Source organism: Corylus avellana, chromosome 2 (assembly GCF_965113065.1).
Source record: "Corylus avellana chromosome 2, dhCorAvel1.hap1.2, whole genome shotgun sequence".
NCBI lineage: Eukaryota > Viridiplantae > Streptophyta > Magnoliopsida > Fagales > Betulaceae > Corylus > Corylus avellana.
Genome location: NC_142491.1, coordinates 47,393,145 through 47,419,441, shown reverse-complemented (window position 1 = coordinate 47,419,441; position 26,297 = coordinate 47,393,145). Strand labels below are relative to the sequence as shown.

Below are 26,297 nucleotides of genomic sequence, written 5' to 3'. Positions count from 1 at the left end.
CAAAAATCAAAAATAACAAAAGAAGCCTTTAAAATATGAACAATCAGAGCTAGAGACTTCTACATCCATGTTAGGATAGTATTGTAGTAGAAAAAGGGGTTAATTATCTTTTATCCAACATGGTTTGAGTCCAATTCAAGTTGTCAATTACACAATCTTCTTACGAACTGATATAACAATTAACAAGTCAGACTTTTTGTTTAATCATTTTACTAATTATGAACTGCCACATCAAATTTGTAAAGGACTTGTAGTAAAAGTTAGATCATTCTATTTACATATGAGATTGCAACTAATACTTACAAACGATTTTTTTCCAACTTAGTTTTTATTGGATTGAATGGACAACAAGTTAAAAAGATTTATTTGTGTAAATGCTAAAGGTATATTGAAGTGAATATATTTTGACCATTGTAGTTAAAAATGATTTTCTTTTGGTGATGGGGTGAACCAATTATAAAATTCTAGAGTTGGCATTAATTTACCAAGTTATTTTGAAATAACTCATTTGCACCGTTAGCTTGTTCATATCCATTGTTCCATGAGTGTGCCATTTTAACGTCTATAATGTACAAAGGAAAAATGTGGTGCATAGCTGAAATTTAAAAACCCCTGGCCCCTGAGGCTGAGAAGACATTAATTTTAAAGTTGGTACATTTTCGTTACTGCAAGAAACACTTTTGAAGATTTGAGGTTTGGAACCAACCTATCAAGCAGAGGAGCCTTTTTCAAGTTCAGTATGAGAATCCGGCTTTGGACCATTCGGGGAAGATGGAATATGATCATCTCTATTTCATTTAGAATACATTTTGCCGTTAAGATTTTGTTTTTGTTCCCCCCGCACAATAGTATCATATCATATATAGCACCACAAAACAAGCTTGGTTTTTTTCAGTCAATATCATCAATAGGCTGCAACACCAACTCTTCCTCCACCAAAAATCAATGACTACGATTGAGCTCCATCCCCCTTAAAGAACTTTAGCATCCCTCCTGTAAGGACCGAGGGCAGATTATGAGGAAACCCAGTACCATTTCTTTTTCGGAAACCTGATATGAGGAAACCCCGTACAATACTCTGTAGCTAGTACTACAAGTTGAAACGCTCAAGGAAAGAGAGGGCAGATTCAGAATAACATAACGGCAATAAATTTTGCAAAATTCGTCCTAGTTAAAAGATACATGAATTGCTCCATTTCAACTCATTTGAAATGAGTAATATATAGAGTGAAGTAGCTTGAGAAAGTACCTGGAAGTGACTTGCATGTAGTGTATAATCACCATCAAATAGCTTTCAAAATTTGAACATTCTTTGATTAGGTACTTTTTGGTCAAACACTGATCCCATGTACAAAGAACATATTTCCTCTATATGTAAGCATTCTGCCTTCAGCCCCAACACACCATAAATGGCCTTGGAGCTCCAGAATTCCTTTCATGCCTGCGGCTTCCCACACAAACTTGAAAAGCCCAAGAGCCCTGTCCAACTGCCTCACCCCACTCCAGACACTCTTATCCTCTTTTGAAGTCAAAATTCTTCCCATGCATAAGCAAAACCTATTCTCACCAATGCTATAAATTCCACCACATAGATCCACTTCAATATCTCTAACTTGTCCATAGAGGTAGTATAATAGAAGTGTAAACAAGCACTTGGATGAGTAACCCAACGTCTTAGAGAGCTTCTTGTGTACTAGGCTTTCTTGATGTCGAGCTTCCTTGTATCCAATACTTTTATCAATCAATACATCCCTGATTTGAGACAATCCCTCTTTCATGATCTCAAGCTTCGCCACAAGAAAACACAATTCCCTTTCACTTTTCAAACACTCAATGAGGTCAGTGAACATCTCAAGAACATCTTCCCACTTATGTGAAGCAGACGAGTCAACAACTTTTACAGGCACAAGCCGCATCCATGAAGTGGAGTCATGGGCAGAGGAAATGGCTGTGTCAGCCAAGAATTTTAGACAGCTAGAAACTATCTGCTGACCCATTTTGATCCCTTTGCTAGAGCATCGACAAGATAACAAATCCAACTCGTATTTCAATCCATTTAGGATCTCCTCAAGTGCACCTGTCCATATCCGCTGTTGGGTGACCTGGGGGCATACCGTGTGACGAACCAGCTTTCTTTGCTGTGCGGAAATGTTCAGAAAGTTGGACACATGGGTAAGTGAATTCACAATCATAGGCTCTCTTTCACTCGGTGAACTGAAACAAACAAACGGGTTGCAGTTGGTACTCGCGGCCGAAAAGGCCGTCACATTTTTTTGAACCGTTTGCTGAACTGAAGGAGACCCAATAAAGATCCTAGCCAGGGACTTGAAAGTTTTCATTTTTTGTTCAATTTGGCCATCAAAGAAAATCGAATTATCACTGACATCAACCAGCCCCCCATCAACCCAATCCACATTTCTCAACAAGTGGCTCAATTTCGCTATCTTTGGGAATGTCTTCTCATACCAATCACAAGGTAAAGGCTCTTGATGGGATACTTCTGAACAGTGATATAGCATCACCTTCACATACAAAGCTCCATTTTGCTTGGTTTCTAAACACTTTGCACCATGGACAAGCTTCTGTAAATATTTGTACACCATTATGATTCAGCCGTCCTTTATATATATAGTTAAAAACAACCTTTAGGACCCAAACCGAAATCCAGCCTCAACCTATAAGCGCTAGAACTTCATTTTGACCATTCATCGAACACGTGTTAGACATAATATCTTACAAAAACCAGTCACCCCAACCAACAATTATTAAAGGGAAACAAAGTGAGAGACCGCATAATGAAAAGGATATGAAGATGTGAAACTTGCTTACTACTACAGCCTTGTTTTGGCGCAGGCAGTGCTAGTGAGGCTACCGAGGGAGGAGCCCGCAATTTCGAACTGTGGAGAAGTTAATACAAATTACAAAGTATAAAACCATTTTGAAATAAATTGGGGGCCATTGGGCCCTATTACTTTGGTTCCACCAGAGAAAGATGGACTTCAATGGGCCAGGCTTCAAGACTTCTTTTAAATTTATTCCAAATATTCGAGAATTTCATTTCATCCACGTCCACCCATCTTTTTCTCTTACAGTCTTACTTATTATTTTGTACTAATTCACTAATTCTCTTACTTATTATTGAAGATATAATAAGAAAGAAAACTATTTTAATAATTTTTATTTGCAAGTAGTTTCGTTTTTTTTTTTTTACATGTTCACACAATAGGGGGAGGAGAATATAAACTAGTGACCTCCATTTCATTAAGCGTGATTTCAACCGATTGAACTACCTCTTGAGGATAAATAATTTCATTTATATACAAAATGATTAGATGTAATTAATAGAACCGCGTGTCTTCATTCTTTAGTGTTCTCTCTTTTGTTTTTGTTTAATTACTTTACAGAGCCAATCAACACTCGAACCTTTGAGCTTTAAAAGAAGCCAATGTCATTGGGTGCAAACTTACCCCCACTCATTCTCAGAGGCACAATTTTTTTCCAAATTAAATCCGAAATTTTCTTCAACTCAGTATGTATACAATGCATGTAATTCTCAAATATATTTATAATAAAACATGTGATTCTCATATCTTCTGAATTAAATAGACCGAGTTAAAATAATTTCTTGTAACCCAGTTTCAAGAAAATCTTTGTATTCAAAAACCCAAAAGAACAATAAAACAAAAATTAGGAAAAACCAAAAATATAAAATTTAAGTAAAATTGGTGAATTATTGGTCATTAAGAAGGAAATAATCTTCTATCAACGACCAATAATAAACTTAGGTCCGCTTGGACCTATGCAATTACGGATTGAGATCCCTAACAAATCTGTAGGACGAATTCTACTTTTAAGATCAATATGAAACTTTATCGGTTGAATCAACTGACCCTCGTGACGGAATTTTTTTTTTCTTCCCCTAATTGGAATCCTTTTTCAGTATAGTTGTTTGTGATCACCCAAATAATTCTTTCAAAAAGACCAGTTACACCCTTTTTACTACTACTGTAATTCGTTCCAAACAATGCCCTCTTCCTCTAAATGGCTTCTGTTTCCTGTACAAATTTCCTGAACATTGATGAAATTTATAGAAGAAATGCTCCATATCTATTCAAAATTGCAGGATCTTTAAGAAGTTCAGAAGTAGCATGTCAAGAAGCCCTTCCAGTATTTGGCTATGGCTTTGCAAAATGGACTGGCTTCCGCAAGCAAAACTGCTCGATGTATCCGCTTGTATATTGTTTCTTTGCTGGATCCAACTGGATCTCATAAAGCTTTGGCCACAGTTTTCCGGTTACTGCAACAAAAGAAAATATTATTCAGACACAAGTAGGTGAATAATTCAGAACCATAATCCCAAGATATGGTCTAAAACAAGTCTTATTAGATGCATCATTATTCTTTCGAAAGTACTTGACTTCAGAGCAGGTTCTGTTCATATCTATCCGCGCATGAATGAAATTGCAAAGAGAGAAAAACCGCTAGATATGGAAGAATTGCAAAGGAGAGAAATTAAAGAATATTATTATTTGTGAGTAGAATTGATTAATAGAAGAAGAAAAGTGAACTTAGAAGGATGCAAAATATGTTCCAAAGCCCTCATGTTACGATCCTAAGTGTTTCACATGATTAAGTACAATCTTAACCATGTGTATATAAGCTTTTATAGAAACCCTCCCCTTACAAGCCGGTTTTCAAGGTGTAAGTTCTACTCAAAGCTTGTATCATTTGGTATCAAAGCTAGCCACCACGTCGAGTATAGGATTCGACGCAATTCGTTGAGTATGAGATCAAATGGGTTGTAACTTTTTGGTTGAGTCACAGCGGTCGACCTACCGGGCCACCATGAATGTCGGCTGCTGAGCGTGGTAATATTTTACGATGCTAAGTGTAGCACTTAGCTTAAGTATAATCTTAATACATGCATATAAACTCTTAGACACCCTCACGTTGCAAGTCAATTTTCAATAATGAGTTCTGCCAAAGATTTGTGTTACCTCCTATCACCATTCCTGTACAGTCAGCAATCTAACTACAAATAGCCAGTTTAAAACATAATTATTTAGGATCACACAAATCTGGGTAAACGTGGGGGGCTAATTTGGTCATAAAATCAGTCTACCTTGGTTAGCTCCCTATCCCGATTGCTAATGAAGCATCGAATTTCTCAAACAGGACATAGGCCACATGCAAGACGTATACTTTTAGAAAAGGCATGTTAAATATGGGAGCTTACCAAAAATACGCTTCTCCTCACTATCCCAAGCTATGCCATTCAAAACATCAATACCCTAGAAGGATTAAGATTTTCAAATAAATGAATTAGGTTAGGCAAGCGAAAGAAACAATGATTTTTTTCAAATAAACATTTGGTTCTAAGAAAGAACGAAAGGAAGCAAAAGAAAACACTTAAAAGGGAAGCCATTTTAAGCAGTTTCTTCCTTTCTTTCAAGGAACCAAACACGGCCTAAATTATATCATCACAAGCCACACTATAATAGTTAAGGTAGTTTTTTGATAAAAACAAAGCCTTTTAGATTTATTTATTTATTTTTTTCAAATGCTTACATGATTCCCAGCTGCTACCAATTTTCCCCTGTATGAAGAAAAAAAAAGAAAGAAAAAGAAGTGCAACTTTTTAGAAAAAAAATATAGGTTAATTTATCTAATTCTTCAGTATAAACATCAGCCACTTCATCAAAAAGGCACGGAGTTGCAAAGCAAAACCTTAAAGTTTGAAGGAGAATCCATCCAAGCACAGTACCATCCTCAGGTGAAACTCTAGCAATGCAATCAGTCTACACATAAGAATATGAAGTCACAAGGTAATACAAGACAAACAATAAACTTTTCGTGCCAAGAATGTAATTTAATCTCACGAGCAAGGGTATTATATGCATTGTGGATCACGAAGCCAGTGGTAGCTAAGTAGCTGAAGCTTCAATGAAATCCACTCAGAAAACCACGGTAGTGCAAACATGATATCCATAAAAATATATTGCAATGAGAAGTTGCACCTTGGTCCATGCAAGGAAACAGGGTTTAAATGGTCAAAGATGCTTCTGGAAAGGGAGGAGCATCTCACATTCCAAATATAGGAGATAACAGTAGCAGGGGCCTTCATATACTGTATTGTTATTGTAGCTTAGAACAGCTTCTGATCAAACGAACACCACTTTTCTGTGAAAGTTCCTATGCCCCCAACCAATTATCATGCCAATACCCACTTAAATATGCACAACAATCTCCACTACGAAAAAGCCCCCAAACAGTACAGAAAAAAATGTTCATGGTCAATTGATGTGCAAGGACATACCTGCCAAACATTCGCCCAAACTTCTTTATCTATAAACTCCAGTTCGTTAAGGTTGTGTACTTCATGACCATTATATATGACCTTTTTTTTTCCTATGACTGTATTAAAGAAATCAAATTAAATTCAGTAGTATTAAGCATAAATTTCTTGAATGAAAAAAAAAAAAGAAAGCTACAATTGAACAAAAATCTACCACCACATTTTGGAGGAATAAATAAGTTCATGGAAGGGAGTGAAAAACTGAAGGTTTGTAATCAATACACTCACCCATTTCTTTTATTTTATTTTATTTTATTTTTATTTTGGGGGTGGGGGGCAGGGGGTGGGGGGTGTGGGGAGGGGGGTTTGAAGAAATGGAATTGACATTAAATGATGTATAGAAGAGAAACCTTTAAATGATTGAGGGTCAATAAGATACAATGTTGAAGTCCCATCCTAAACCCATTTCTTTTATTTTATTTTATTTTTATTTTGGGGGTGGGGGGCAGGGGGCGGGGGGTGTAGGGAGGGGGGTTTGAAGAAATGGAATTGACATTAAATGATGTATAGAAGAGAAACCTTTAAATGATTGAGGGTCGATAAGATACAATGTTGAAGTCCCATCACTTCCAAACAAGACCTCTCCATCAGTTGCCAGACCCCAACCATCTTGCATTTGATGAGTAAATTTCTCAAACTGCATTAACCATAAAAGTATAAAGCTTGTTACAGATCTGGACTATCAATATCAATGGGCACACCAAAAAGCATGCACCTTAGTCAAAAAGAGCATTGCAAGAAAAGGCGACATTTAAAATGTTAGTGGTATGGAATGACATTAATCCAATATAGATTTTTTTATAAGTATTATTAATCCAATATAGATAAAGAAATGGATCACACTTTCTACTTTTAGACAGCAAATCAATATCACCACAGAAGAAATTGCAATGTAGAAGACATCAATTTTTCAAGATGGTAGGTTGTGATTTTCACAATTAAACCATCCGGAAAAGAACCAAAATTATTCATGTTAACCCAAGGAGAGAACAAATCTTATCGGAATAGAGGGTTGCTATATCTCATCACACCAGCATGATCAGGCAATGCAATCTTAATGGATATACCAGCTAAACATCTAAAAGATGCCTGAAACACCTCCAATTTTAGGGTCTTTTTGGTAGGGGGGCTAGAAAAGTAAGAGGAATGAATAGGAAGGATGGAAAAAAAAAATTAGAAAAAAAATGAGGAAGGGGTTGTTTTTCTTATACAAACTTTTGTTGGGAAGGATGAAAAAGTATCTTGTAACTATTCATAGCGATTACCTTGACACCATTCAAACCTCTTATTCATGTCATTTTATCTCCTGCTTTCCTCCTATTTTTGCTGCAACTGGATGGAACATGGTGGGCCCAGATGGAAACACATCATCCATCCCCTTCCTTTCCCACTATACCAACAAGAAGAGAAAGTGATAATCAACTTCCCATTTTCCTCCTTCCAATGTCCACCCTTATCCATTCTCCCACTTCTCCTCCTCCCTACCAAAATATATCGTCTAAGCCAAAGTACAAATATGTCCCCAATATACAATAGTTCCTAATCAAAAGCATCACCAAGATGCCTGGGTTAATCCTATATCAGTCTTCTGGCAACCAAATTGATGATGTCACATAACTATAGATTTCAGATACAATCCTAAAACTACTGCTTATCCATCAAGTCTTTATTGGCCCCCAATACTCCCATGCTGTGTCCTGAGAAGCATAAATTTATCAATTGGAAATGCACGCAGAAGACTTTGACCCACACATGCATATAGTAGACTGCACATGCTCAGCTAACTTCGTTCACATCATACTTCATCTGATATTCAACTTTCAGCTCTGCATTATGCTTCAGAATTAAGCCAATTCTGATTAAGAGGAATATCTTACATAAGTTTTTAGCTTTTACTAGAATTTAATTTGCCCGTTATGCTTCCATAATGAATTCAGAATTAATAAATCAACAAATATAAGGATGAAAAAAATTACATAAGGAAAAGAGGTGGAGCACAAACTTTGCTTAAATTATTTCGGTCATATATGAAACCAGTATTCTCCAACCACGTTACTTGGAACAGCCTATAGAAGAATATAAAAATTACGAGATTAGCATCATTTCTCCTTTAAATGTTAAAAGCACAAGACATTTAAAAATCAACAATTAAGAAAGTACATGAACAGAGACAAGGCAAAAGGCTAAAATATATTGGAGGAAAAACATAAATTTTAAATGAGTTAACCACACAATTTACTAAACAGACAAGAAAGTAAAACAAGAAGTAATAAATTTTCCCTTACAAACCTTTCACCAAGTAGAGTTAAACCCTCCCCAAAGTAAGAATCGTCCATCTTATGGAGTGCCTCAACCTGTAGATAGCCAAAAACTAAGGAATTTATATTTGGAATCTTTAATCTAGCACTGTTACAGTTAAGCATTGTGAATTGATTACTATCGTTTAGTCAGTTTGCATGAATGGTTTAGACACAAAAAGGTGGAGGCACGTTACTCTCTGCTCGTCACGTAGCCTACCATACATCTTGTTATATAGGGTTAGAGAAATATCACAATGACCAACATACTCCCAAAACATAATGACTCACAAACCCTATTAACTCTTCTAACATAGCCAAACAGATTCTTCACTACTCACTACTAAACTAAGTATTGCTAATCAGTTTATCAATATACAATCTTTGATACACAACAAAGAGTAAATGTGAGAAACAGAAAACCAGGATCTGTACCTTCCCACTCTGAAGAGCTACTTTCCGAACTGATGACTGAAACAACACAAGTTAATAGACAGTCAAGTAAGAAATTACACAAAAATCAAATGATGCTGGTAAATAAAAGCAAAGGTATTATGCAAGATATGTAATTTACTTTAAAAATCTCTAAAAGGGAAAGACTTAGATGATTATACATAATACACTTTGGAGATCTTACTTGTCAAATAAAAGGCCTGCTAGGTGCACACACAGACACAAACAGATTTTTGGCAATGAAAGTAACAACCCAACAGGAAGATTACCTCATCTCTCGTATTCATGATATATCTGCCATAGATTTTAATTTTTTTTCTTTTAATTTAATGCAAGATAGAGCCCCTAAAACAATTCGTAAATACAACGATGGCCACATATTATCTAGAATAACGTTGACTTCATATAATTAAAACAACATTGAAATAATAAAGAATGTGCCTTCATAATGATTACAACAAAAAACGAAAAAACAAATGAAAGTCTACCACTCATATATATTAGCAGGTTTCAACAAAACACATGTTAATTTGACTTAAAATGGCTGTCAGCTTAGAAGAAGTTACATATTTGATTTAAATGGATGGTAACTCTGCTTAAGTATATCTTGTGTGGCAATTGACCCTTCGAAGTAGAACACCTAAAGTAATAAATACCAGTTATAAAAAGAAGACCATTACTACTTTAAGTTCTAGAAAGAAAAACAAACATATGCATATACATCAGCATATGTATGAAATATATAACCAGAACGCAAATCACCTCCCCATAAAGACCAGTTGACTCAAATATGGTGTTATTTCCAGCATAAAGAAGCCCCTGCAAGCAAAAAAGCAAATAAATTGTTATTCCTTTCCTCTGCAAAGACATTAATCTTCCAAATAAACATCTAGAAAGTTCATATATGAAAGGAAAATACACTTCAAATAATTCTAAGAATCTTAAGAGCACAAATAATGTTGCATGCAACAACAAAAATAATCATTCAAATCATAAACAATGATCAGGCAGAGGACTTGGACGTGGTTTGCACTCTCCCTTTCAGGACTGTGCAGAGACTCGAGTGATCCAGAACACCCAAACAATCCGTTCAAACCGAGATGATTCGAACGGCATTTTCTAATCATTTAAAGGGAATAAAACAAGGAAGGCATTTTCTCGTTTATAAAACATTCCCAGTTTCTTAAATCACCATAATTCATATTTCTATGGAGCAGAATTGTGAGAAGCACTTCGTTGATGCTCATAATATGTAAATCAACTTTAATTCTGCACTGCCACTTCACTGTAAAATCCCAACATACGTGTGCAAAAAGATTACAAAAGAAAAATAACTCATTCTCAATTTGAAAAATCAGACTAGTCCATAGAATCAATTGAGAAAAATATAAAAAGAAAACTTAACGCAAATGGTTACCTGAGTGAAGGCATGGGGATCGTGAGGAAACTCGTTAACTACCTCGATCGTGTAGATTCTGGGAAATGACTTGTCATGGGATTTGAACTTGCTCCACAAGCTCGATGAAATGCCCAGTAAAACAACAGCAGAGATAACCAAAAGAACCGAAACGACCAGATAGGATTTTTTGTGGTTGGAAGAAGGGTTAGGGCGCGAGGCCATTGCAACGCGCGCCTTGAGATTCGATCGCTTGCTGTGCTTTTTCTTGTGAAGCGATCCGATCGCCATGAAATGATCGGAGGGGCTTTGTTCATGGGGATTTGGGTTTTTGATGATGATGGGCAGGTACCTGGCCATTTTTTCGACGACGCGTGAGCGAACGGGAGAGAGAGAGAGAAATTTTTTTAATTATTTAAAAAATAGTAAACACCAATAAATAATTTTTTTTTTTTTAAAAAAAAAAGATTTTAAATTATGTTTTCATAGTTTAGAGAATATAAGACAAAATTGAGAATATATATGTAGGATTAAATTGAATAAAATTACGAAAAGTAAAACTGAAAATAGAAACTTTTTCAAATAAATAAATAAATAAATATATATATATATAAAACTCTAACTTGATTTGAGATTGTACTTTTAAATTTTTTTTTAAAAAAATCAATGTTGAAAGTGGTGGATTTTGTTTTGTGAGAGTGGCTTCTAGCTTCAAATTTTTACCCATCTTCACCCAACGTGCAGTCTCTTCACTCTTTCAAAGGGGACAATTATTATTATTATTATTATTATTTTTTTTATATGTCCGCACAAAAAAGAGGAATGGAGATTCAAATTAATAATATTCACTTTATGAGGTGTAATATTCGGCCGATTGAGCTACATCTTGAGGACCAAAAGAAACAATTATTGAAATCAAGGCTACCTTCAAATTTTTACCCATCTTCACCCAAAATGCACAGTCTCTTCACTCTTTCATTGAAGTAGTGCACCGTGTCCTAGGAGAATACAAGCAGTTACGTTTAGTGGTTATTGGTTAAAACTGCTAATCGCAGCTGCTTAAAACAATTATTAAATTTTAATATCCGCAACTACTCCGCTTAGGCAGTTAGCGGTTATATTATAATTGACGGTTAGCAGCTATTCAAATCAATAACTAACAGTTTTATAACCATTTTTTTTATATCGACTTTTTGGGGCGTTTTGAGCTTTGTTTGACTATTTTTTGGGCTTTTTAAAAATAATTTTGGATCAAAGTGTTTCAAAAAACAATGAATGTGATAAAACCATATCTTTAACTCGTATCTAAAACGATACTATTTTGGTGTTAAAGTTGTTTTAATGTTATAATTTTAATATAAATTATATTTATATTATTATATATAAGGGTAGGTGATTAGTAGTTATTAACTGGTTTTTCCTACCTCTAAAACAACTAATTATCCCGCTGTAATACGGTTAGCGGTTATAGGACAATTATAACCGTCTTATTTGTACACCCCTACCGCCTCTGTTGGCTCATGAGGTGGGTTTAACATTCATGAGGTGGTCACCTGATTGAATAAGTGACCAAATAATTGGACAAATGGTTCTATATGATAATATGAATTCTCACGATAATGTGCTTAAAATGAAAATTGCTTAGAGGTCACTGTTCAGATTTGAAAGGGTGCGGTGTTTGCTAAAAGATGGGTAATGATAGAACCTTTCTTTTTTCTTTTCTTTTTCTTTTTTTTTTAAATTTTTTATCATTGATGTAATTTTTAAAATCTCATTTAATTAAAATTTAATAATAATTTATCATAAATTCAATAATAATTTTAAAAGTGATTCCAATAAAAGAGAGAAATTGTGTAATGTTTTGAAGGTGAATTTTGATTGAAAGAATGTATTCAAAATTGATGAATAATACACTTACTCCTATTTGTTTACACAATTTTCATATTCATATGGTTTTTAAAATCACAATTAAATCAAAATTCAATAAAGATTCATCTTATATCCAATAATAATTTTAAAAATTATTTATAAATGCAAAAAATTACTATTAAAAATTGAATTAGGTGTAGCATTATTCTTTAAAATTTAAAGAAATGACATATTCCAGATGGTTCGATGCAACGAATGGTCTGGATTGTCAAAATTGCGAGGGAACTGATTCTGCACTAATGATCAAGGTCAACGAGGAGTGGGACGGACTCACAGAACATTCCAGACGTCACAACTGTACAGAACTTTCTCGTTAGCGAATTAAACGTCATCGTTTCACACGAATACCAACTTCCTTTCACCGCCTAAACAACTTCCAAAAACAAAAAGAAGTCCAGAGAGCCGTAGAAGAATCCAGAACCCATGACTGATGGTGCCTCCTTTATATAAGAGCCCACCCGAGCCCTTTTTTTTCTCGCGAATCAAGTAATCTCGACTAAATTCTCTCTCTTTCTCTCTCTCTCTGTGAAAGCTTTTAATCGATTTCTTTCGTTCTCTTTTCTGGTTTCTTGTTCGTGAAGGAATTTGTGTCAATGGCGGAAGTGCAGATGGCCGATGCGGAGACCTTCGCCTTCCAGGCGGAGATCAACCAGCTACTGAGCTTGATCATCAACACATTTTACAGCAACAAGGAGATATTCCTTCGTGAGATCATCAGCAACTCCTCTGATGTACGTCTCTCTCTCTCTCTCTCTCTACACCTTTGTGTCTCTGTTTCTTTTTCTTTCTTTCTTTTTTTTTTTTTTCTTCCGTTCGTGTTTCATCTTGTTGATGTGCTTTTGAAAATTGAGGATTGGATTGGTTGTTTTTGGTGGTAGGCTTTGGATAAGATCCGATTTGAGAGCCTTACGGACAAAAGCAAGCTCGAAGCTCAGCCAGAGCTCTTCATTAGGATCGTCCCTGACAAGGTCAACAAGACCCTCTCCATCATTGACAGTGGTATTGGCATGACAAAAGCAGGTAAATAGTTTATGTCCCCTATTGATAGACAATGAGGAATCTATATTTTAGCTTTTGCTCTTCTTGATTATTGTTGTTGAAAGATTAATTGAGTGCTTTAGGTTTAAATACCTAAACACACGTACGAGAGGATGTTTATTATAGTTGTTTGGTAATTAATCCAAGTCCAATTGGTAACTCGATTTCATGATAGATTTGGTGAACAACTTGGGCACAATTGCGAGGTCTGGGACCAAGGAATTTATGGAGGCATTGCAGGCCGGAGCGGATGTGAGCATGATTGGCCAATTCGGCGTGGGTTTCTACTCCGCCTATCTTGTTGCTGAGAAAGTCATTGTGACCACAAAGCACAACGACGATGAGCAGTACATCTGGGAATCCCAAGCCGGTGGTTCCTTCACCGTCACACGGGACAGCGGAGAGCAACTTGGAAGGGGTACCAAGATCACCCTCTTCCTCAAGGAGGATCAGGTAAAGCACGCCTTAATTCCAATTAATCCTACATTGCTTTGGAATGTATACATTGTTTGAACGTGCCGCTAATGGTTGTTACGGTTTTTGAGCAGTTGGAGTACTTGGAAGAGAGGAGGATCAAGGACCTTGTGAAGAAACACTCCGAGTTTATCAGCTACCCCATCTACCTCTGGACCGAAAAAACGACTGAGAAAGAGATCAGTGACGATGAAGACGACGAGCCCAAGAAGGAGGAAGGAGATGTGGAGGACGTTGATGAGGAGAAGGAGACCAAGTCGAAGAAGAAAAAGATCAAGGAGGTCTCTCACGAGTGGCAACTCATCAACAAGCAGAAACCCATCTGGCTGCGGAAGCCGGAGGAGATCACCAAGGAGGAATACGCCTCCTTCTACAAGAGCTTGACCAATGACTGGGAGGATCATCTTGCTGTCAAGCACTTCTCTGTTGAGGGTCAGCTTGAATTCAAGGCTATCCTCTTTGTACCCAAGAGGGCGCCGTTCGATCTATTTGACAACCGGAAGAAGATGAACAACATTAAGCTGTATGTGAGGAGGGTGTTCATCATGGACAACTGCGAGGAGCTCATTCCTGAGTACCTTGGGTTCGTGAAGGGTGTGGTGGACTCTGACGACTTGCCGCTCAACATCTCTCGTGAGATGTTGCAACAGAACAAGATATTGAAGGTGATCAGGAAGAACCTTGTGAAGAAGTGCATTGAGATGTTCAATGAGATTGCTGAAAACAAAGAGGACTACAACAAGTTCTATGAGTCTTTCTCGAAGAACCTGAAATTGGGTATCCACGAAGACAGCCAGAACAGGAACAAATTGGCTGATCTGCTCCGATACCACTCTACCAAGAGCGGTGACGAGTTGACTAGTCTGAAGGACTACGTGACTAGAATGAAGGAGGGTCAGAAGGATATTTACTACATCACTGGTGAAAGTAAGAAGGCTGTGGAGAACTCTCCATTCTTGGAGAGGCTCAAGAAGAAGGGGTATGAAGTGCTTTTCATGGTTGATGCGATCGATGAGTATGCTGTTGGACAGTTGAAAGAGTACGATGGTAAGAAGCTGGTTTCTGCTACCAAGGAGGGCTTGAAGCTTGACGAAGAGACCGAGGAAGAGAAGCAGAAGAAGGAGGAGAAGAAAAAGTCTTTCGAGAACCTCTGCAAGACCATCAAGGACATATTAGGTGACAAAGTCGAGAAGGTTGTTATCTCTGACAGGATTGTAGACTCACCTTGCTGCTTGGTGACCGGGGAGTATGGTTGGTCGGCGAACATGGAGAGGATTATGAAGGCTCAGGCACTAAGGGACAGCAGCATGGGCTCTTACATGTCGAGCAAGAAGACGATGGAGATTAACCCTGACAATGGCATTATGGAGGAGCTGAGGAAAAGAGCTGAGGCTGATAAGAATGACAAATCGGTGAAGGATCTTGTGTTGCTGCTCTTCGAGACAGCCCTCTTGACCTCCGGTTTCAGCCTTGATGAGCCCAACACATTTGCTGCTAGAATTCACAGGATGTTGAAGCTCGGTCTCAGCATTGATGAGGAAGAGACTGGCGGTGACGATACTGATATGCCTGCTTTGGAGGAGGATGTTGCCGAGGAGAGCAAGATGGAGGAAGTGGACTGATAAGGTCCTTATTTTGTTTTGTTGGTAGGATTGTGTGTATGTTGGAAGGGGGGGATTTTTGTTAAAGTTTCAATCGTGTGTGTGTTTTTTCTTCCTTTCTGGTCTACATGTCGAGTCAATTTGTGCTTTCTTTGACAAATTAATGTAGAATCTGGGCTTGTCTACATACATGCTTGAATGGGATAGACGTTCTTTGTTTAACTGAGCTATGTGATAAAAAAAATACAAGATGTATTGTTCAAGTATTTGTCCCTCCATTTTCGCTGCTATAGAGGTTCACTTATTTATTTCTTTATTTTCTTGCACAAGAATGCGTAGAGAAGAATATTTATACAAAATATGAAATAAAAATACATTCTTAAAATTTGGACGTTTTTGATGACCGCCTGTGTTACTTGCATATTGAGATGTTTCAATATTTAGTGTTACTTTTTTTTTTTTTTTTTTAATAAAAAGAAATTCTTTGGGAATTTGTATATAGACAATGCCATGGGCTTGTACGGAGGCCAACTTGTGAATTCGTATGTCTTGCAAAAAGAATTTTTTTTTTTTTTTTTTTTTCTTTTGATGCCGGCCAATTCTTGCACTTATGTAAGTTTTTTGGTGTTGAGGGTATCATTACCATTAGTAAATGTCCCGATGTTAAATTACACCTTAGCATGGCTTGAATCTGCTGGTGTTGAAGAGGTTATTGTCTTTTGCTGTGCTCATTCCAAGCAAGTGATTGATTATTTGGAGAGTTCTGAGTGGTTTTTTCATCCAAACTTCTCGGTCACAACAATAGTGTCTCACGATTCTATCAGTGTTGGTGATGCTTTGCGCGTAATTTATGAGCACAATGTGGTATGTCCATGTCTCAATTTCCCATCTTATATTTCTGTCTTTATGAGAAGTTGGAATTTCCTTCGTTCCAATCAGTTTTAATTATTTGTTCTTAATGAATGTAGTTCCACCTATGCTTGCATTTAGAACTTGCTGTTTCATAGTGTAATGAAGTTATCATCTTCTGTGGCTTTTGAAGATAACTGGAGATTTTGTCCTTGTTAGCGGAGACACTCTGAGCAACATGTCACTTACGCAGGTGCTTAAAGAACATAAAGAGAGAAAGAAGAAAGATAGTAATGCTGTAATGACCATGGTTATTAGACCGTCAAAGCCTTCTCCAATTACTTGCCAATCTCGACTTGGTACTGATGAGCTGTTTATGGCAATAGATCCTAATACGAAGCAGCTTTTATATTATGAGGACAAGGCAGACTATTCAAAAGGGGTGATATGTCTTGATAAGTTGCTGCTCACTGATAATCCATCGATTTCTTTGCACAATGATGCACAGGTTTATTTCTTGAATCTTTCCCTCAAAATCTTTTAGTTTTATTTTCAGAGTACGTACCTTATAAAAATAAGATTTATTTTCAGCTTTCCTAGTAATCTATTAGTGGTAAATTCCTCCTCCCTGTGGCTTTTGTTTTGGTCTTCAAACTAGTGCTAATTTGTCTTCTTACAATAGCTGTTTCTCTAAGAAGTTATTTTTATCATGACAATGACCAAAATTTATTGTAGAGTGATGAAGGATATGGAACACTGCAGTGGATTTACTCAATTCGATAATAAGGAAATTGCTTGAGTTTTGATTCGCTTTGATAGCCAATATTACTTGACATTATAATGCTTGCCTGTTACAATTTTCTAAGAAGGTATCTAAAGTGTTTCTTTGTCCTTATATAGTGATGGTATTCATGTCTCGCCGTTGTCTCAGTCCAAGATTTTCTGAAATCGCTGAGGTAGTGAATGCGCATGGGCTGCTTCTTGTACTTTAAAGGACCCATTCTCGCTTATGTCTCATTTTCTTTGGGCACTGTTTTTGAGGAATGGATGGTTGCTTTTAGTGCTGTGTGTGTGTGCCAAGCATAAGAAGGCAATATACTATTGTTACTGGCTAAATCTGCATTTACACTCCATGCTGTGGCTGCTTCAGTTTGTTGTCAGTAGATGCATTGGCATTCTATCTGAAATTATTATTAGTTTTCTCTTCATTTATATGTCTCTTCTCAAAGGAGACCTGCGATACAAATTTTTGCTCAATTATTAATTTATTCTCTGTAGGATTGCTATATTGACATCTGCTCGCCAGAAGTGCTTAGCCTTTTTACAGACAATTTTGATTATCAACATCTACGAAGCCATTTTGTCAAGGGCTTGCTAGCTGATGATGTATGTGTAACTCATTATACATCTCTTCTGTAAGCTAAATTTAGTTACTTTCATGTGCAAATAATCTGCTGGTACGCTGACAAGCGCCCTCTTCTACACATTTTACATATGTGTGTTGCAAAGACACAGATACATAATAAGATGATGGATCCCCCTGCCAACTGATGTCTCCCTGTATTAGTTTCTAAGTATGTTTTCAAAGTGTAAATTGAACCTTATTTGATTAGAAAATGTAGATAGAAATTTTATTAATATCTCAGCATTTGTCACAAACTTGTGTAGATATCTTTGATAGGAGGGTGGTTAACAGAATGGATGTGTTCTACATTCCTTCTGTGCACCCAATGAAAAAAATACATACACTCTTTTATGCATGCATGACTATAGATGTCGTTTCATTAATTGAGTAAAAAAGTTTCCTTAGCAGAATCATAAATTTTCATTTTTCTGCAATGTTTAAGCATCTCAGATTTTTTTCATTATTTTTTTTTCTTAGTATCTAGTTATGTTATGAAGACTTCTCTTTCCATTTTTGGCTCATTTAAAAGAAGTCAAAACATTTAGTATGCTCATTTACAATGAATAACATTTTATTGGCTTATATTTGCTTCCCTCTTGTTGATGGTATGTTCCAATAATTAGACATTTTCTGTTGGTTTTGGTGTTTTTCATTTCACACTTCTAAGATATCCATATTTTCTATCAGATTATGGACTACAAAATCTTCACTCATGAAATTCACTCAAGTTATGCGGCTAGAATTGATAACTTCCGAAGCTATGACACTATTAGTAAGGACATAAGCCAGAGGAGGACATACCCATTTGTGCCAGATGTTAAGTTCTTTGGGAACTCTGCCACCAAACTTGAAAGACAGGGGATGTATCGAGCATCGGGTAATGATGAAAGATCTAATTGGTCAATAATCTATGTAGTTGGTTACATGTGTTACATATTCTGTTGTAATTTCTCCATTAAACACGATTTAATAAACTTTGGAGTTTTTATTTTTTATTTTTATACCAGAAGTAGTGCAATCTCGGTCTGCAGAAATTGGTCCTTTTACTCTTATTGGAAATAGTACCAAGATTGAGAGCAACACTAAGATTTCAAATTCAGTTGTTGGGGAAGGTTGTACTATAGGATCAAATGTTTCAATAGAAGGTTCCTATATATGGGATAATGTCATTATTGAAGATGATTGTAAGATAATGCATGCAATAGTATGTGATTGAGTGGTTATGAAGTCAGGAGCAGTTTTGAAACCTGGCGTGGTTTTATCTTTTAAGGTATGTGGCCTTGTTTGTTAAACCCCACTATACTATTCATCATCCCACCACACTATTCACTTCATTTTTTTCAAAAAAAAAACATTCTTACTTTTATATCAAATTATTTATTTTTTATATCAAATCATTTACTTTTTATTACTATTCAAATAAAAAAATAACTACAAAACAAATTTTTTTATTTTCCAATACCACTTTTTCATTTTCCCATATCAATCATTATTATTATTTTTTTATTATTTTTATCCATGAACAGTGCGGTGGAGAATGAACAGTACCGTGGTATTTAACAAATACCCCCTGTGTCTCTATATCTCTGCTATACCTTGTTTGAACTGCTAAATTCTTCTTCTTCTGCTTCTTGTGTACTTAAGAGCGCCTTACGCTTTTTTAATAAAACTTCCATTACTTATCAAAAAAAATTATTATTCTTCTCCAGTTCATCTTACTGTTGGGTTGGTTCCCAAACTACATGGCAACAAGATGTTTACTGATTACAAGTTCATATGTTAGACTAAAATTTTTATTGTAAGGGAATAAATTCATTGGAAACGGATATAGTAATATTGTTATGGGATTGGAAATCTACTTGATTGACAGCATATTTGTATGAATGTAGAATTTCATAAGTGAATATTTCTAGTTTCTCAGGTTTTTTGAATTTTTGTTCTTATTTTTCTCCAGATTTGGGTTTCTCTTGTACTTATCAAAAAAAAGAAAAAAGAAAAAAAGAAAAAGGATTAGAGGTTCTCTTGTATGCTCCTTGTGTACTAAGGTTGTACCCCTTTGCGCTAATAATAATGATATTACATATAAAAAAAAAAAGAAGTGCAATGTAACCAAGACTGTTGATCTACTTATAGGGTTCTGACATTGGGTATCCACCGATATGGAATGATTGGTAGAGATGTTCTTGGTTATGAAATTAAGCTGAAGACTCTTAAGCTCTAATTTTTTGTTAAGCTTTCTTCTTCTATACTACCTTGATCGCTAAGAATGCGGCTATGTGTTTTTATCCTTCTTCATACATTTTCGTTGTTAAGTCTTTGTTGCATGAAAGGTAATTTAAGGTGGGCACTTTCTCCGGAGTCTGGAAGAAAGGAGGGTAATCAAGACTATGATATACAGTAAACATATATAAAGAAGTGAAAAAGCAAAACTTAAGGACATCTGCTTTTGGGGTGCACATGATTCCAAAGTGGTGCCACCCCTTTTTAGCTGTAAAATCCACCTGCTCGGCCAATTTTGAACCAACTTAATTAATTAAATTTCCTATCTGCTTCATTAAGTTTTGGTATATATATATATATATATATATATATATATTATTTGTGTCTTTTCAAATTCATCTTTCTTTTTTGAAAAATAATAATTGCAAGGTCCAAATATTGAAAGTTATGACCCTTTTGTGATTTATGACTATATGTAGTTTGTACGGTGTTTTGAAATTTCTTAGCCTCCAGGTTGTAATAGGGCAACAATTTGTTGTTCCTTCATACTCAAAGGTATCATTGCATCCACAACCAACTAAGCAGGATAGTGATGAGGAGCTGGAGTATGCTGACGATAGCGGTGGGGTTGTAGAAATTTTATGTAACTTCTACTGCATCCCATCTTTTTCCTACTTTTCTGGATTGTTTTTGCAAAGCCTATAGCCTTGATCTAACCATGATATGGGCAGGAGATCAAGTTTACTGATAATAATTCTTAGATAATATAAGCCTCTTAAGCTTCCTTAAAGTGGGGGTGCCTTGAAGTGATGAGGAATTAAGAATTTGTTTGGAAAGAACCGAATTTTTGGCGGGGCCGGGGTTCCCATATACATATCTATGTGTGTGAACCTTATTTTTCGACGCATACATGCATGTAATAGTAATCACTGTTCAAATATAAGTAAAGGTGTCAATCATTTTACTTCATTAATTTAAGCAAAATTTGAAAGCTATATCCACCTTCATATTTTGTAGGTTTTTGAATGATTCGGATTTGTAAAACATCTCACCATTGAAAGCGAAAATGGGTGAGATCCCATTAAACTTTATAGGGCGCCGCCTGATCAAAGTTTATCTATGCATGTTTACACACATATAAATATATTTGTGTGTTTGTATGAATTGTGTTTTCCAAAGACTGAAGTATTAGAGCCATACTTATTTCTTTGCTGCTAACAAATTGCAAATGAAGTTTTAGACATCATATGTGTTACGGTAGATGAGGCCAGAGTGTCTTTATACTGATGCTTTCTTAGCTGTATTGTTTAATGCCTTACAATTCTTCTGCCTTATACTAGTTGTTGACAGTTAAGATGTACATAACTTTTTGAAGTGCTGTTGTGCGTTATTATAAGTTTTTTTATATGCAGCAATCACAAGTACATTGGAAGGGTCAAAAGAGGCGATGACATCCCAATTATTGGAGAAACAAAGTTGGCCTACTTATGAGGTTAGCTGGCATTTTCTTTTGGTATATGCTCAGGATACACTAACCTGATAGAGTTAAATGTCCAGGCTTATTTCTGTCACATATGTGGCAGATTTTTCAGTAACTGGCAAACAAAAAAACTGGTAATGAACATTTATTTCTTCTTCTTCTTCTTCTTCTTCTTCTTTTTTGGGTTTATTTTTGGTTATAAAATAAAACTGGGAAGAAAGAAAGAACAAATCAATGTTTGAGATCATTAACTAATATGTCATGACTCTCATACCAGTTACTATTATTGATCACCTTGGTACAGGTGGGGTTGGATATGTTTGGTCAGTATGTGAAGGAAGCCATGAAGAAGAATGGAGACATTCAATTGCACCAATTCCTGCAGATAAGCTTGCCGAGGCAATGCAAACTACTGACGATGATCTGGAGTTGTTAACCCATGATGGCATTGTTCTCCCAACTGCGGTCTATAACGATTCAGATGATGATGTTAATGAGGATTCCAGAGATGAATCCTTTGAGACGAGAGTAATAAAAAAAACAATGTCAAACCAGAAATGATGATGTTAGTGGATACACATTTGCAGAGAATGAACATTTATTCAGCCATTATCATTTGCAGGTTGAAGAAACTTTTCTACGGAATGTGCATGAAAATATTAAAGAAGAGAACGTAATCTTGGAACAGAGCACATTTCGGTATGTTCTTTTTTTTTTTTTTTTTTGGATCTACACTTTTAAACTGCTTCAATTCACTCCGTTGTTTGCGTAATTGTGCCTCTACTATTGTGTTCCATTATATTTAATTTTTCTTTTCCTATTTCTGTTTTTTTTTTTTTTTTTAATTGGTAGTCACATACCTAATAGCACTTGAACCCACAGCCTTAACCTCCTTCCTGTTCCTTCATGGGGGAGAGGAGCCATTTTTTAGCTATGGCTCATTGGACAAATATTATGTATCTGGAAAAAATGGAATATGCGTTTGAATATTTAATTTTTGATGCCAAAAATGATGACATACTTTGATGATGTTCGTAACCTGCCCACAAAGTTTCTTTGACTTGGTTTGGTTTAGCTACTAGCTTATATATTCCTAACGTACTCCACAAACTATTCACTCCCCTTCCTCTCCTCTTCTTGTCCATTTTCTTATCCATTTGGTGAGTTTCACACTTGGTACTTTGAAAAGAATTGTTTGTATTATTGTGTTGCAATGTTCAAGGTTATAAAGGAATGAGTAATGCTAGAAGGAAGACTAGAGTCCTTATTGTGTCATCTCAAATGTGATATGACTTTTAAAATTACCAATAGATCAAAATCTAATAATAATCATCAAATTCAATGGTAATTTTAAAAGTCACATCACATTTGGGAAGATATATAGTCTTCCATTAGCATTACTCTAAAGGAATTGATAATCAACTCAGACAGTGTTGATAGGTATAATGAAAAGGCAGATCTGAGAATTATGCTCAGAAACCACAGATGACCAGCTAAAGAGTAGGCCTACAAATGTTGCATCACCCAGTTAGAGAAGAAAGGAATAAGATCAATCCCATCAATTACTGTCTGGTTTGTATAACATTAAATAAAGTAGTATGGAACCTATGGTTGGAGGTCTTTGTCCTTGTGTTCAACACAGTTTAGCATTGTACTGCGTGGCTTAGCAGTTGATATGGAAAAGGGGTGTGACAAGTTTCTGCTAAACTTGATATCATTGAAAGTGATTATTTTTTTAACCTCCAAATGTCCACTTGATGCAAAGGGCTCAAGGTAACGAGTCTTCTTTTCCAACTTGCAAAAACTTCTATCACAGTCCGAGGCATCAGCCAATACAATTCAATAACATAAGGCAAACAAACACAATTCTTTTAATACAGTGCAATGTAAGAGGAGATGATCTAGTACCTTCTCACCATTATTCTTACACATGCAGCATCTACTCACCCCTTTTTTCCAAGTTATCAACTGTCAGTATTTTACCCAAAGCACGTGTTTATCCAAAGAATGCTCTGCTTTTGTTAGTACCTTGACACACCAAATACTCTTCGGAGGAAATTCAATGGCTAAACCCCATTATGAGTCTCATAATCACAAATCTTCCATTCTTAGAATGTCTCCAAAACATTTTATCTTCCACTTCAACAAATGGAGTATAATACATTAGCTCCAAGAAAATGTCAAAGTGATTCACGCGCCCAATCTTGCGAAGATCTCAGAAATCTAATATGCCAATGTTGAGCTCCTTCACCAGTTATTCCAATCTCTAAAATCTTCTGTTTGCAAAACCCTAGCAGAAGAAATAAGTATTATACACGGAGCTTTTGGAATTTGTCCTACATCAGCATTGCAAACCCTTCCCCATTTCCATCCGAATGCACACTTTATATGATTCTTCTGCATTTTTTTCTCTAGGCTATGTTTGGATGTATTTATTGGGATAATGCTTTTATATATATTCAGTTGGTATGAGGTTTAGCCGAGTTGAGTTAAGTTTAGAATGCTTTTGTTCTGTGTGGATTAGTTGCTTATCATATAACTTTTTTGGCCATTTATTTAACAGGGTGTCATGCATGAAGTCATGTGCGGACACTGCTGGAGTTATATTTTATTCAATGATGAAATTGTCATTAGAAACTCCGCATGGCTCACCTAGTAAGTTTTCTATGTTTTCTTGTTTTGGTATACATTCAGGTAGAGGATTCTCATTTCTTATTTGATTTCAAATAAAAGCTCTTTATGCTCGAAAGTGATTGTGGCTTTTTGAGAAATAGAACTTTTAAGTCAAAAAGCGTTTTCTGACAAAAGTTTTTTATTCATGTTGCATACTATAACTACTTATGTAGTCTGCTCTTTCTCTCTCCTTTCTCTCTCTCTCTCTGTGTGTATGTGTGTGAAGAGAATGAGTTATGTTTATGGATGACTAAACACCTAATTATAATTTATAGATCCTCATTCATCAATAGTTTATATATTGAGATATCTTTACAGTAATCCTATTATATTATAAGAACTGAACGGCGTTATCATCTTACCGTGTACTTTTAAATAAATTCTTCTATTAAAAACTATGTCCATTACATATCTCGATCCTTAGTTGTGCCCCTTTTATTTTGGCCCAAAATAAGTTGTTAAAAGTATCAACACTGAAGAAAACTCTGTGTTTGTTGCCCTGTACTTTTTATGTTAGAACCTATTTTCTTGTTTTTACTGTTTCACATATTTGCTATATATATTGACGCATCCATATTATGTCATTCAATACAGCATCCATATTTTATTGTACCCCGATTTTTCATTTGGCTGCCTTGTCTTGTAAGGGACTTGGGATTGGTGAGGATTTGGATTAGGGTTTGCTCTGTCCAGGGCCAGCTAGGATAAGGTTGATACACATAAACTGAACTTGTCATGGTTTCAGTCCTGTTTCAATGATAGCATATCTTGTTTGTACATTACTTCCTAATGCAATACATATCTTTCTATGTAACAGATTTCATTTATGTATGAAAAATTATTTTCCTTGCCTTTTGATCTATGGAATAAACAATTTGGTTCTTCTTAATCTACTTTTCAGGTGAATTGTTTTATAATGCCGTGAATGTAATTACACAATGGCAAAAACTTCTGAAGTCTTTCCTGACTGACATTGATGACCAGGTCTGTTTATGATAAATCCTTTTAGATAATTGTTGCCGTTTCTTTGACTAGTAATGTTTACACAGGGAATATGATTAACTTGGTTCTAGAATGTAATTAGATATTCTTCTTAAACATCTCTTCATAGGTTACATTAGGATAATCTAAACTATAAACACATATTCACTTCTTCCTCTCCTTGGTAAGAAATCCAGTCCAATCAATGCAACAAATGCAGCAAGTGCTTGTCAAAAGTATTTCCTACACAATACCTGCCAAAAGCAAGGAAAACAAGGAGAATTTTGTTAATAACAAGGAAAACAGCTTAACAAAATTGAAGAAGAATTTTGTTAAACCATAAAATCAAATGACAAGAAGAAAGAAAGGGCTAACATTCTTTGAAAAACATAGCTCAAAAACTACATGAGGAAAAAGAGCTTTTTCATGGAAATTTCATCAAACATATAGAATGCATGAGGAAAAAGCCAAGCAAAAACCACCGCAAAAATCAAAACCCACACTCAAAACCGAGTACCAAAACAAATCCGATCTTTTTTTTTTTTTTTTTCTCAACCCAAATCACAACCCAGCAACAACATATCCACAAAATAGTCTCCACTCTTCGGCCATTAATCCAAAAAACAACCAACAAATTTCTTTCTCCATCTATGGTCTCTCAGTATCAAATAGAAGCAAGTCCCAGCAATAATCATTCAACAAAAATCGAAAATCAGTTACCAGAAGGAATTAAAATCGAGAAACGAAAAGAATAAAGAAAAAAAGCTTACCTCTTTTGGTGGCCCGGCTCGTCGGTCGGAAGGGAGGCGCTCGTGGGTTATGGGTTGTGGGTTGAAGGGAGGAGAGGGAGGGAAACGACGGTGGGAGAGGAAGAAGCTCGTGGGTTGTCTGGGTTGCCTCGACGACGATGGAAGGGGGACGAGCTCATCTTGGCCGAAGGGATTTTCTGGTTGCTGGTTCTTCTTCGCCATCACCGGAGAAAAATGATGGTTACAAAAGATGTTAGAAAAGTTGCATCGAAATTACTTATCTTTGCTCTCCTTGTGGTGCAATCCAATGGCTTTGCCCGTGCCCCTCCCTCATTTGTCCATCTTCACCTCCTATCCCACTTCCTTATTCATATGAAGTTGATGAAGGCGGTACTAG

The 26,297-nt window shown here is 35.9% G+C and overlaps 3 protein-coding genes and 1 pseudogene across 10 annotated transcripts; 2 read left to right on the top strand and 2 right to left on the bottom strand.

Annotated features, from left to right (window-relative positions):
* Window positions 1–602: 602 nt before the first annotated feature.
* Window positions 603–2,895, bottom strand: LOC132166263 (exosome complex exonuclease). Of its 2 annotated transcripts, XM_059577070.2 has the most exons (2): window positions 2,830–2,895; window positions 603–2,582 (listed from the first exon to the last, which is right to left on the bottom strand). In XM_059577070.2, exon 2 carries the CDS (start codon window positions 2,517–2,519, stop codon window positions 1,332–1,334), a length of 1,188 nt encoding a protein of 395 aa, XP_059433053.2. In that variant the 5' UTR covers window positions 2,520–2,582; window positions 2,830–2,895; the 3' UTR covers window positions 603–1,331. The 2 variants fall into 2 exon arrangements, with proteins under 2 accessions (XP_059433053.2, XP_088369826.1); XM_088513700.1 differs by having other exon boundaries at window positions 603–2,889.
* Window positions 2,896–3,964: 1,069 nt separating this feature from the next.
* Window positions 3,965–10,903, bottom strand: QC (glutaminyl cyclase). Of its 5 annotated transcripts, XM_059589352.2 has the most exons (11): window positions 10,523–10,903; window positions 9,868–9,924; window positions 9,088–9,123; window positions 8,645–8,709; window positions 8,358–8,421; window positions 6,875–6,992; window positions 6,317–6,414; window positions 5,728–5,798; window positions 5,569–5,596; window positions 5,237–5,291; window positions 3,965–4,297 (listed from the first exon to the last, which is right to left on the bottom strand). In XM_059589352.2, exons 1-11 carry the CDS (start codon window positions 10,859–10,861, stop codon window positions 4,176–4,178), a joined length of 1,053 nt encoding a protein of 350 aa, XP_059445335.1. In that variant the 5' UTR covers window positions 10,862–10,903; the 3' UTR covers window positions 3,965–4,175. The 5 variants fall into 5 exon arrangements, 4 of the variants coding, with proteins under 4 accessions (XP_059445335.1, XP_059445343.1, XP_059445347.1 ...); XM_059589360.2 differs by lacking the exon at window positions 6,317–6,414 and having other exon boundaries at window positions 8,332–8,421; XM_059589364.2 differs by lacking the exons at window positions 6,317–6,414; window positions 8,358–8,421.
* A 1,916-nt stretch (window positions 10,904–12,819) lies between these two features.
* LOC132191145 (heat shock protein 83) lies at window positions 12,820–15,806 on the top strand. 2 transcript variants are annotated; one of them, XM_059606176.2, is made up of 5 exons: window positions 12,820–12,916; window positions 13,012–13,161; window positions 13,309–13,450; window positions 13,644–13,921; window positions 14,017–15,806. In XM_059606176.2, the coding sequence occupies exons 2-5, from the start codon at window positions 13,024–13,026 to the stop codon at window positions 15,562–15,564; spliced, it is 2,106 nt and encodes a 701-aa protein (XP_059462159.2). In that variant the 5' UTR covers window positions 12,820–12,916; window positions 13,012–13,023; the 3' UTR covers window positions 15,565–15,806. The 2 variants fall into 2 exon arrangements, with proteins under 2 accessions (XP_059462159.2, XP_059462151.2); XM_059606168.2 differs by having other exon boundaries at window positions 12,824–13,161.
* Window positions 15,807–16,131: 325 nt separating this feature from the next.
* Window positions 16,132–24,217, top strand: LOC132189028 (uncharacterized; annotated as a pseudogene). Its single transcript, XR_015911329.1, has 9 exons — window positions 16,132–16,407; window positions 16,586–16,900; window positions 17,671–17,778; window positions 18,485–18,674; window positions 18,805–19,067; window positions 20,531–20,647; window positions 21,741–22,025; window positions 22,120–22,196; window positions 24,061–24,217. The product of XR_015911329.1 is annotated as an uncharacterized LOC132189028 (transcript).
* The last annotated feature ends 2,080 nt before the right edge of the window (window positions 24,218–26,297 follow it).

What these genes read in the sequence shown, in the direction of transcription:
- LOC132166263 (XM_088513700.1), bottom strand. Translation starts at nt 2,603, where the DNA reads ATGGTGTACAAATATTTACAGAAGCTTGTCCATGGTGCAAAGTGTTTA.
- QC (XM_059589352.2), bottom strand. Translation starts at nt 10,861, where the DNA reads ATGGCCAGGTACCTGCCCATCATCATCAAAAACCCAAATCCCCATGAA. An exon ending in TTTGGGCGAATGTTTGGCAG is followed by an intron (nt 5,799 to 6,316) that starts GTATGTCCTTGC and finishes TCTTATGTGTAG; the next exon opens with ACTGATTGCATTGCTAGAGT. An exon ending in ATTCTCCTTCAAACTTTAAG is followed by an intron (nt 5,597 to 5,727) that starts GTTTTGCTTTGC and finishes TTCTTCATACAG; the next exon opens with GGGAAAATTGGTAGCAGCTG.
- LOC132191145 (XM_059606176.2), top strand. Translation starts at nt 13,024, where the DNA reads ATGGCGGAAGTGCAGATGGCCGATGCGGAGACCTTCGCCTTCCAGGCG. An exon ending in TCATCAGCAACTCCTCTGAT is followed by an intron (nt 13,162 to 13,308) that starts GTACGTCTCTCT and finishes TTTTGGTGGTAG; the next exon opens with GCTTTGGATAAGATCCGATT. An exon ending in TCTTCCTCAAGGAGGATCAG is followed by an intron (nt 13,922 to 14,016) that starts GTAAAGCACGCC and finishes GTTTTTGAGCAG; the next exon opens with TTGGAGTACTTGGAAGAGAG.